We start from the raw sequence: 12,130 nt of genomic DNA on the forward strand, positions 1-12,130 counted from the left end.
CACCACTCAGCACCAGACCCATACTGTCCCTACAGTGAAGCATGGTGGTGGCAGCATCTTCATTGGTGAAAACCTGTCCAGAGCGCTCTGGACCTCAGACTGGGGCGACAGTTTAACATTCAACAGGACGACGACACGAAGCACAAAGCCAAGGTAGTAAAGGAGAAAACTCTGGGAATGTCCCAGAGTGGTTCAGCCAGAGTCCAGACTTGGAGACATCTGAACATGGCTGCACTGATGCCCCCCAAATTTCCAAAAACGTGTTTTTCACTTTGGGTGTCGTTTGTTGAATTTTAAGGAAAATTAATTTAATTTATTTTGAATTAAGGCTGTAACATAACAACTGGACACTCTGTCGTACCCAGAACATGCAGTCAACTCCTGATTTGTTGTTAAATTCATACACATTTAGTTGCATATATTCACAGATTGGCACAATTTTTCAAGCAGACAGGTCTGAACAGTCTCCACAGTCCACTAGGACAGAAACCACTTTAGTCTGTATGAAGCTGTGTTGACCTCTAGAAGCAGACAGAGCTCACCTGTCACCTCAGAACCCTCTATCAGGCCCTGAGGTGGGTTCACTGTCTCACTATAAAACTTCTCTAAAACGGTTCAGGATGGGGCTCCAACAGAACTCTGTTAGTTCACAGGCTCTGCAGTGGTTCTATGACTTTCTGAGTGGCCTTATAGGATCACTGTCTGCTGATGATATGGAGCCTCTGACACTCCTAATAATCCAGTCAGTCTACCGTGTCCAAACTTCTCTTTTCATGCTTGACAGCTCCAGTTTGGAGCTGATATGTGACGCCCTTGGCCTCCCAAACATTTTAATCTGCGATCCCACAGAGCGGAGAGAGCTCATCAACAGAAAACGATCTGGATTTGTTTCTTTAATGTTCCCAAAGACGCACAACGCGTTACGCACTGCGGGTTTGATTTGGAAACAAAATAGAGCAGATTTCTAATCTTAACAGAAAATAGAAGCAAACCTGAAGTTTAGCTTGGTGTGTTTTGGTTTCTGAGCTCAGCTCAGCTCAGCTCAGCTCACCTGACGCTGCTGCTGCTGCGCAATCACCTCAAAGTTGGCGCAGCAAGTTCAAAACCACACGGTCTCAATAAAACGTGAACGATTCTGACTATTTCACGGTTTCTGTGTCGTATCGGGGCAAAACATGAATGACAGCACGCCTCACCTTGTTGGTAGATGAGGATCAAGTGTGCAGCCAGCAGCAGCCAGCAGCCTGTGGTCTCCATGTCGGTGAAACGCTCGAAGATTCGGTGAGTAAATCAAACAGTCGGTGATTTGAGGGGAGCGGGTCCCGGTCGGTCCGCAGCTCTCACAGCTCCATGCTGCTCCGCTCGGCTCCTGTCTTCCTGCCGGTCGCTGCCGGTCTTGGTGCTACAGATCTACAGATCTACAGATCTACAGATCCAGATCCAGATCCAGGGTCACGGTGCGACGCGACGCTCCGTCCGTTCTTCTCCACGCCGACTGACTGACTGAGGAGCAGCCGGCAGACTGACGCTGTGCGCCGCCCACAGCCCGGAGCGGCACCTCCACACGCCACAACCAACAGTGAGAGTCAAGTGTATAAAAAACAATAAATACATACAAATATCGTTGTTTTTATTTGTTCTAAAGCACCAGGATAAAATTTAAATGTAGGAAAAAATAGTTTATAGAAGAAAAAGAGTGAATGAAACTGATTAGAAAAAATGAAAAAAAAAATGAGAGAAATTAAATTGGAAAATAAGTAATTTAAATAATAAATAGGAAAATGGAAATGAAAAACACATAAGTGGAAGAAGAAACATTAGAAAACTAAAAAATCAAAGTGTAGAAAGAGTTTCTGCAGCTGCAGCTTGTGAGCTGAGGGCCACACCGGCTCCTGGTTTGGTTTTCAGTCCATTAAATCTGTTTAATTTAATATTCAGCAGATAGAGTGAAACATTAAAGGGATTAAAAGTAGGTTTCAGAGTTGATGTCTGAAGGTTCAATGCAGGAGTCTGTGTCTGTCAATAAGAAACGACAGCTTCTCAATATAATGACGGTCTTTGTGACTTAATGACAGATGTGGCCCTGAACACACCTGTGAGTGACGACAGGTAGGACACACTGACAAAGAAGGAATGAGACCTGGGTTCTTCTCCAGGTAGCAGACAGACGATCAGCTGATCAGGTAACTGTACTGTAAGTGTCGCTGTGTCATCCGTCAAACAGGACGACAACAACATATTAACAAAGTTCATGGTTATAGATGATGTTTAGAGAACAGATGTGCATTTGAATATAGAATATATAGAATATATATACAATAATAGAGACAGAAATCATCTAATCGCGTGTAAATGAAGGTTTTTGTTCAAAACGAATGAATAAAAACCAAAAACGTTCTTTGTTGATCATCAATAAATCAAATCTTCTGAGCCAGTAAACCGTCGGCTGTGGTTCGTGACTCTCAGTCTGCAGGCAGCAGGGAGTCGTTACCACAACGTAAAGAGAAACTGAGTCAGAGTTTCTGTTTTGTGTGTGGTGGAGTTCACAGAGCTGCTGACCCCTGACCCCTGAGAGACGCTGCCACCTCGCTCTGAAATACAGACCTAAACATCAGCAGTGACCCAGAAATCACAATTCACACAATTCACTCTGGGAATGTGGAATAAGTGTGTGTGTGTGTGTGTGTGTGTGCTGCTGTGATTCTCCTTCAGGAACTTCGTTCACCTCCTTGTTTTAGTTTCTGTGACCTGAATATTTCTCTGATCCTTAATTTGTGGAGTCGGTTCTGATTCACCACTAACTGGACGTCCAGATACTCGTCCAGATCACTGAGACCCTGAGACCAACGTCTTAAAACTGCCTGTTGGACGACTGATGATGTCGACGAGTTACTTATGTTATTATGTTTTTAGGAACTGTACTTTACTGTTTCACTGAATGTTGTTTTTGTGGATTTAATCTTTACTAAAGTAAAGGATGTGAGTCTAGATTAAATCTTCAACAGTTGGATGAAGATGTTTTTATTTTAGGGTATCTGTCTCTCAGACATGTGAATTCTCTGACTTCCTGACCTTTGAACCCACTGTAGTGAGATTTTATCAAGTTAATCCTCCAACTCTCTTCCGACTGCATGGCGATGTAAACGTCACCAGATAAATGAACTGGGAGTTTTTTCCTCGTGTAAACTGAGGATAACTTCACCTGTCGTTGGTGATTTCCTCTTTTCCTCACCTCAGCCTCAGCCTCAGCTCATCGGAGCCTCTCTGTGATTTAGAAACGAAGAACAACCCACGGTTTCAGATGAACTTTCTCTCAGCTCAGCTTCAACCACTGGCTCAGATTTTTTTAACCTCACAATAAACGGCCACACCGCCCCCTGCTTTATCTCAGCGAATATATTTGCATAATTTACTCTGGATTATCTTTAATTTATTCAGAAAGAGCTTTCCACTTGTTAGGTTGAATGTTTCCAAGGGTGCTAATAAAATTAGTTGTACTCCCACAGAGCTCCCATTCAGACTCTTTTCCACGACTTTCCTACAAACTGAGCTCAGACTCAGACTCAGACTGATCTTTCTCTCTGCCCTGAAATGATCTGTGGAGAGAAACCAACAGAGCAGATAGTGAGTTTTAGTGTGTTTGCTGTATGACTCACTCAGTGGAGCCACTTCTCACGGTGCTGAGCCCCCACCATCAAACAGGATCAGAAAATGTTTCCAGGACAAAACAAGCTGCAGTGAAACTGGGATTCAGAGCAGCTGTGGACGAGTAAACCAGTCGGCAGAGACAGAGGCTGAAGTCATAGAGAGGTTTTGATTGAAGGTTTTCAGGTTTAAATGCAGACAGGAGCAAATCTTCCCTCTGACAACACACTGACCTTCTGTAGTTTATTTAAACGAGTGGAGATCAGGACGAGACGACAGCATCACAGCCAGTTCATACTCTGCTTTCATTTTTATACTTTAATTACAAACACAGACAGGTCGGTGGAGAAAAGAAGAAGAAGCAGAGGAAGAACTGAACTTGAACGATTCCTGGAGTTGTTGTTGAGATGTCACATTCACACAGACAGAAGAACAGCTGCTCCTTCTAACATGTTGACAGTGGTTCTGTTCCTGATCAGATGAATGAAATCAAATTCTCTCCAGGCTTTTCTCAGTGTTATTGTTGGATGAGAATGGGACAGATATGAGATCACAGTGACCGTGATTTGAGATCTTTCCTAGATCTAGTCACTTCATCCTCGACTCCGTGTGCACACTTCAGATTCCACACATCTGACCAGACAACCCAAGACATCATGAAACAAGCTGTTTTCTTATCGTACCACAGATCAACAGCTGTTCCCGTCTTACAGCTGACAGAGGATCTGTTTTGTTATTTAGGATCCAGAACTTTCTGGTGTTCAGGATCTTCTATCTTTACTAACTGTACTAACTAATACTCACAGAGGAAGTGATGCTGAGTGGTGATAACCAGTCTCCTTTCACAGTTCACGTCCTTTTCAGATCCACAGACAGGTTCCACCCTTGGATGATGTTACGTGGGAAAAAGCAGCAGCCATTGAAACAAACGGACAACAACAGATCCCCTGAGGGACGGTTCCCAGGGCTTTTTCCAGGACATCAGATAAGCACATTCACTTTTTATTGTTGACTGATTGTATTTTTAACCTGTATTTGTACACAGAGACTTTGTGCTCGTCTTCAGTTCCACCCAGTTTCAAGTTAACACATTCAAACAGCTGCTGACTGACGGATGTTACTGAACCTGTGCTGCTGCTTCAGCTCATCTGAATCTTATTATCATTAATAATAATGTTGTACATATAGCAGCTGTGTTACTGATAATATTTGGTATTTTAATATATGACTGGAGACGTCTCTGTAGTTTGGTTTGATTTAGTTTGGTCATAAATTTACAGACGTGTTCAACAGAGGTGGAGCCTCTTCAGACCAGGTGTGAAGTGAAACCAACCTGGAGAATAAATGTATTATTCTCTCTAACAAACTAGTTAGAGACTCACTAACTCAGACTGCAGAAGCTGCTTGATGAGTTAGAAATGTTTGAACCTGACAAGAAGGAAATCCTGTGGCCATGACTCAACTTCAGGCAACTTCACCTGGACGACTGAGAATCTTCACCGACACGTTCAAACGGTCACAAATAAAAAAAAAATCCAAAGAACAGACGAAAGAAAACAAAGAAAAAGGAAAAACAAGAAGATTTTCAGTAAAGATAAGACATTTTGAATAAACCGTAGTTAACTAACTTAAAGAAAAGAAAAAATAAATCAATGTTTTTAAAAATAATTTATTAATATTAATAAAATAAAATAAAAAACATTTAAAAAACTAAATAAGAAGAATAATGAAGAATAGAAAACTGTCAAAAAAGAGAGAAAGTATCTATTTAATATATTTAAAATATGATTATAAAACATTAGAGAACATTTTCATGATTTAAAATAAAATGTGTCCTTTAGCACTGTTTGTATTTCTCACAGCCTCCGTCAGTAGTTTGGATGTTAGTCTGTAAATTGTGCGGACTGACCCTTTACCAGCAGCACTGGGGCTGAATATGTTGTCAGACTGGGGATAATCCCCCCCCCCCCATCAATACATGGATTGAGGTAATGAGGTCATGTCACACAGAACAGACTGGGTGTCATTAAACACCCCCCTCCCTCACCGCCACCACACTCACCACATAACCCCCTCCCTCCATCCCAGAGGTCAAAGGTCAGGATCCGGAGCTGGTAGCAGTCAGCAGGCGGGTTCACAGTCCTCCATTGATCCTCATCAAACCCACACGGTGTCGATCGGATCCGTCGACGGGGTCAAGTTCACATCAGCAGAGTTTGGACGTGACACAGACACAGAGAGAAATAAAAGTGGAACCAGGGAAGAACTGAAGGAACCTCTTCAGAACCTGGATCCAGACTTTAGATCTTCATTTAACAAGTATTAGAACTGATAGATTAATTTAGGATTGTGTTAATTTTAGCCCCTGCATGTTTTTAAATTAAATTAAATTAAATTAAATTAAATTAAATTAAATTAAATTAAATTAAATTAAATTAAATTAAATTAAATTAAATTAAATTAAATTAAAGCCGACATTTAATCCACTGTGATGAAATATCACAAATCAAAAATATCAAAAAATACTTGAGGAAAACTTTAAATATTAAACAAAAATCTAAAGTTTCTGGAGACAATGTTGAAGGATGAAGGTGAAGCAGCTGTTGAGGTTCAGGATCTCCACCTCCACCTTTCTCCACATGATGAAATGAAACAGAATGAGTGAATGTGTAATTTAGGTTAACTCACGCACTTATCAAAGTGTCAGAGAGACGAGCTGCTCAGAAATCACTGCACCTTGAAAAAACATCAACCACAAGTTGGTGAAATGTTTTCGAGGATGTTCGTCTTCAGTAGGAACCAGTGGTCTGATGAATGTTCATCCATTCGTCCAGTAAACAGACGACACAACTGTCTGAGTGTCACTGAACCCTGTGTTAGTAATAAAACCCAAACCCTGCAGCACAGACGCATGTTTACTTTCTGCCGAGGCCTTGTTGATTTAGGTGATGGGAACCAGCCGCTCGCCGCCGCCTCCGACTTTGAAGTTTCGTTGCCATTGTTGGGACGGTTCTGAATCGCAGCCGGCCGGTCGGGTTGGTTGGTTGGTTGGTTGGTTGGTTGTTTGGCAGCCATTGAACCTTTGCAAAGATTAACTGTTATTACCGGGGTCTTTGTGCGACCGGGCTGCTCTCTGCATACCAGCGGCGAAACAAAAACCCTCCTCTCCAGCCTCTCCAGTGGAGGAGGCTTCAGAAAACAGCAGGTCTGATTCACTTTTATCTGCACACTGACAAGAGTATAAGAGCACTAAGTGGTCTCTCCACTGACAACAAGTTCCTTTTTAGGAGACAAGAGGTCCGATGTGCACTGTATTAGCCTCGACCGTCACACGCACACACACACAGACACACAATGGAAAAGGTTCTATTTTGGGACACAGGGTCACAGATCACCTTAATAAAGAGGCAGGAATGTGTTGAGCCACTTCTGTGTTCACTCCAACTATACGATCTCGGATTCTCCTGTAGCACTAATGAGCTTCGCATTCAGCCGTTCATTCATGCAGTCCTGCTTGTATTTGAAACACATGGCGAGCTACATGCTGCCAACACATGCGACCTCTGACCCCCGCGGCGCTCCACAACACACTGTCCTGAATGTTGTGTTGAATCTGTTTGTGCTGCAGGAGGAGAAACGGCAGCGGCTTGAAGTCACTTTGTGAGTCACGCTGCATTTAGTTCCACACTGTTTGTCTGATAAACAGCTTCCATCTGCTCCATCTCTGTTTGGAAAATACTTGTTTACTGCAGCCACAAACCTCCTAAAGCTAATTAGCATTGATCTCTGGATGTTTTCTGCGTGTGACCTGTTTCACTGAGCTTCACTTTCCCCTCTCTCTCTCTCCTCTGTCTGTTTCCTGTCCTGTGATTGTTTAGATGAGTGTGACAGAGCGTAATGTCACACAGGTGCCGGTTACCTTGACCTTTGTGACTCGGGATCAATCCCCAACGCTGAGCAGCAGTTTTTGAACCCAGAAAATAAGTTCTAATGAGCAAATGTCGACCACAGTGGACTGTGAAACTGAGACCTCTGTCAACTTTAAATATAGACTGACATTACTGCTGGTTCCCCTGCTCAAGTAACTCGGTGTGGGAAAAGAGAATTTGGGGTTTCCCATTCATAGCAGTGGACATTGTGGTCTAAGGTGGGGCCAAGCTGAGTATATCAATCTTACATTGTAGTTTCCGTGTTCATACTGTTACCAATTTACTTCTTGGACGAGACACAAGTTATTTAGTTATTTAGTTTTTTTAGTTTGGTCCTAAAAATCTCATCGTATCTTTGACCAGGATATCTCCTTCACTTCATACTTTAAAAACATTTCTAGAACTGCTTTTTCCAACTGAGGAATATTTTTAACATTAGGAGCATCCTGTCCCAAAGTGATGCTGAAAATCTAGTCCATACATTTGTTACTTCCAGACTGAACTATTGTAATTCATTATTAATAGTTTGTCCCTAATAACTCATTAAAAAGCCTCCAGTTAATCCAAAATACTTCTCCTCACATATGAAGCTCTTAATAATCAGGCTCCATCGTATCTTAATAATAATAATAATGAAATACTTTATTGATGCCTTTGGGGAAACTGTGGTTGGACAGCTGCCAGACAGTACATGTCAGTGCTACTACAGGTTTCAGTGTCTTGTCCAAGGACACATCAACAGGTAAGTAGGAGGAACTGGGAATCGAGCAACTGAACCTGGGGTTTGTAGACAACTGTTCTACCACCTGAGCTACTGCCGCCCCAAAAGACCTCATAGTTCCATATTTTCCCAGCAGAACTCTACGTTCTCAGACTGCAGGTCTACTTGTGGTTTCTAGAGTTTCCAAATGTAGAATGGGAGGCAGAGCCTTTAGCTACCAAGCCCCTCTCCTGTGGAACCAGCTCCCAGTTCAGGTTCTGGAGGCAGACACCCTCTCTACATTTAAGACTGGACTCCTCTCCGGTGTCTCCTAATGCTGCTCAGTGGAGTTGTTTTCTATATAATTCTGCATACAGTTATTTTTTTAAGGTTTTAAATCTTAAACACTGTAAAGATCATTGAGATGATGGTTAATCTTCATGTAGTTTTTGTCTTGTCCAGCAGGGGGCGACTCTGATTCCACCTCAGTGTAACAAATGTGGTTGTAAACGAGAATTGAATTCGTCCCAAAACAGATCGATTTTTCAAAGCAGTGTTGGCTTTTTCTCAATAAACCTTCCCGCTGGTGTTAAAGGAGCCGTTTGCTGGCGACTCGGAGCACAACAGAGCCACCTGACGGAGCGGCCAGCCAGCAGAAATCCACCTCAATGCCTTCAGAAAGCTGCTTTATGTGTGTCCGGCCTGCAACCAAAGGAGGAGAGAGGAGAAAGGCCTTAAAGAAAACGAGTCTGTAAAGTGCAGCTCCGAGCTGTAACCCAGAGTTTCCTAGCAACATATTCTTCGAGATCAAACTTAGAGTTTTGCCGAACTCTCTGAATCTGCTTTTCCCCCATTCAGTGCAGGTTTATTGTCTGTTACCGAACACTTTTGGTTTATTAGGTGAGCACCAGCGCTTTTTTCCTGTTGGTGTCCATAATCCTCTACACTTTGCATCCAACCACACACACATTTCTTCCTCAATGAATTTCCAACAGCAGCATTTGCATGTGTTGTTTTTTTCCACTGTAATCTCTCTCTGGGCCTCAGACCTGTTGAATCCTGAACCTCACAGCTCCCTCAGTCTCCCCTCTCATGAAAAAAAAGCCAAGACAAAAACATGAATGCATAATTAATATAGTGAAGCTGCATTTTTAATTGTTGTTGGTCTTCAAAGTTGCCCAGTGGCATTGTCTCTCAGTTCGGGCCGGCTGCTTCCGAGGGCAGAGCCTTATTCAGGTCTTTTTAGGGCCCGAACGCTGCAGAAGCACCGGCAGACAACAGCTCCAAGCTCGCCTCTTTTCTCAGGGTGTCTGCCCACACAATGGACTTCCTTAGCCTGCACACAAAAGAGGCTGGAGCATGAAAAAACACCCAAATTCAATGGCATTCCTCCCCACAATACACTGAGAATATGTGCTTCTGCCTCGCTCGCTCTCTCTTTTCTCTTTCAGCACTGGGTGATATATTAGGATGATGTGTGAAAATCAGGAAGTGTTTATTTCTACGTCAAAACCAAACAAACTATGAAAATGTGAGAATGAAGAGACCAAAAGGAAACAGTCTGAACCAGATGAGAGGGTGAGATATAACAAGTTAGCAGGACTACTGGTAAACACTTTCTTCATAAGGAGCAGCTCAGGATCAATTAGTCCACGAATCCCAAGACTGATGGCGAGACTCCTGGTTCCTCCTGGCCTACTTGTTAAAGTGTCCCTGAACAAGACACCAACCTTTGTTTAGTGAGTTAAACTACTCAAAATTCATGGAGTATCTTATTTTAACAGCTGATTCATGTGTTTAATGATCATAAATTAGAACGTGAGTTGCTTCTCGTGCTGCTGGGACCTGGTTCTCGTCCCCGGATGGAAGCTGGGTCCCTCCAGTGCAGGTGCACGGACACATTCTCTTATGTTGAGGCCTCATCCTGGCTGCTGGTCAGGTGGGTGTGAAAGTGTCGCCGATCACCATTGAACGTTGGAGGTTGGTGGATTTTGGAGACATTGTCGGGGCGACACTGGGGCCCGCTGGCACATTGGCGAGCAGCTTACCACCCCGAGGGCACTGCAGCCACAAAGGGCCACAACGGAGGGAGATTCGAGTCGGGTGAACATCACCGACACCCGCAGCCTAATCCTCCTGCACCGTACATCTGCGCTGGGCTCATTTCAAAAGCCAGACCCCCCCTTTTCCCTAAAATCCTCCCTCCTCCCCATCATGCACCACCTCTTTTCTTTTCTCTCAGCGTTATTCTGCAGCAGCAGAAAGGACGGGCTTTTGTAGTGGCCCATAGTGTCACACAGACACAAGACCTGAGGCTGCCAGTCGTCAAATGGAAGCTCTCTCTGCGCCTTTCACTGTGCTCACTTTGCTCATGTCGACTTGAGGAAAGAGGGGGAAACTCTTATTTTAGCACGTGAAAAGGCTCCAGACGGGGACATGAAGGCCGGCTCTTCACATCGGACACAATTGACTTTGAAAGCCGGCGTTTCTCTGAGAGTAGTAGGGAGTGTTTGCCGGGATGTTGGCATCATGTTTTAATTGAATTTGACTGTCAGCAGGTCTCAAAGGGCTCCAAACAAGCTGTGTTTCACAAGATAAACTTATTATGGAAACTCTCCTCTGGGTTCTTGCTGCAGAAAACCAGGGACAAACATAAAAAGAAGGTCAAGCGGCTTTCGCACGCTGCTGCCGTCAATCTGATTACTGCAAACATTTAAACAACGTTTAAGACTGTTGAAGGAAAATACAACGAAAACCAAGAGAACATGAATAATTACCAACAAATAAAAAACTGTTGATGTCATTTCTCAGTTTGAAGCTGGACATTCTTAGTTGACCCTGTTTACTGCTGTTTTCTACGCAAAACCTGTAAATCTAAACTCTAAATCCTTTCAGTTGTCGCTGTCTGTTACCTCTTAATGGTTCTTTGTTTGTTCTCAGAGAAACAAATCTAGTTCAGGCCTCATGGGTAAAAGTGCTGCCAACCTGTCTGCAGAGTTAGTGTTTGATTGTTTCCGAACATCCAACATCTGTACAATGTGAGTGTTGGTGTAAACCCAGAGCCTACATCTATAATTAAGTGCTTCAGGTAATTTAGTGGTGTGTTCACCTGCTTCTGTAGCGAACAGCAGAGGTCGCCCTCTGATGGAGTTCATCACAAACTGCAACCTGAGGCCACAAAAACACTGTTGGTGTCACCAGGCTGATACCAAAACACATGACTGAGTGAAATTACATCTGATTCTCTGCTCTGTCAGGGTCAAAAGAAATAATTCATGTAAATAAGGTGAGATATGCTGAAATAAACCAAGTACAGAATCATTTATTGTAGTTTTTCTGAAACCTCAAAATCTCTGTGTACTAGTAAACTAATGGCAAAGCAGAGCTGCTTACATTTAGTTATCGATCAGATGGATCAAGGAGAAGAACGTTGAAGTAAAGAGCTTTAGAAGGAGCCGTTTCAGTTTCATGGGGTATAAGATATATATTAAGATTTTAAGTGCAGAGAAAGATTTGGAAGAGTTCAGTTTTCTGGTTTTGAAAATTGAGACTAAGGCAGCTGAGTGTGCAGAGGTGGTAGGTCGTTCCACCACCGTGGAACCACTGAGCTGGAAGGTTTTACCTGGGAGCTCTTAACATGAGGTGAGGGGACCACAGGACGTTAGTCACTGACAGAGCACAGTGAGGGAGGTCAGGTGGGCCGCTGCTGTTGACTGATGAACTTGAACAATTTCTTTCTGGACTGTTGCATCCAACTAGATTAATTTGAGCAGTTTAACTTACAGAAAAGCAGCAGAATAATTCTTTCTAATTTTTGTCAGACAGCTGACTTTCAGGCCACCTAATTCAGGGGATA

At 43.1% G+C, this 12,130-nt stretch overlaps 1 protein-coding gene across 5 annotated transcripts in view; it reads right to left on the minus strand.

Annotated features, from left to right (window-relative positions):
- The window catches only part of ptprz1a (protein tyrosine phosphatase receptor type Z1a), a 57,359-nt gene extending 55,830 nt beyond the window's left edge, over window positions 1–1,529 (minus strand). For all 5 annotated transcript variants that reach the window (XM_026366200.1, XM_026366205.1, XM_026366204.1 and 2 more), the window contains exon 1: window positions 1,197–1,529. In XM_026366200.1, coding sequence (XP_026221985.1) covers window positions 1,197–1,257 — 61 coding nt within the window. In that variant the 5' untranslated portion in view covers window positions 1,258–1,529. The remainder of the gene's footprint in view (window positions 1–1,196) is intronic.
- Between the last annotated feature and the right edge of the window lie 10,601 nt (window positions 1,530–12,130).

The sequence above is a fragment of the Anabas testudineus genome, chromosome 6 (genome assembly GCF_900324465.2).
Source record: "Anabas testudineus chromosome 6, fAnaTes1.2, whole genome shotgun sequence".
Classification (NCBI taxonomy): Eukaryota; Metazoa; Chordata; class Actinopteri; order Anabantiformes; family Anabantidae; genus Anabas; species Anabas testudineus.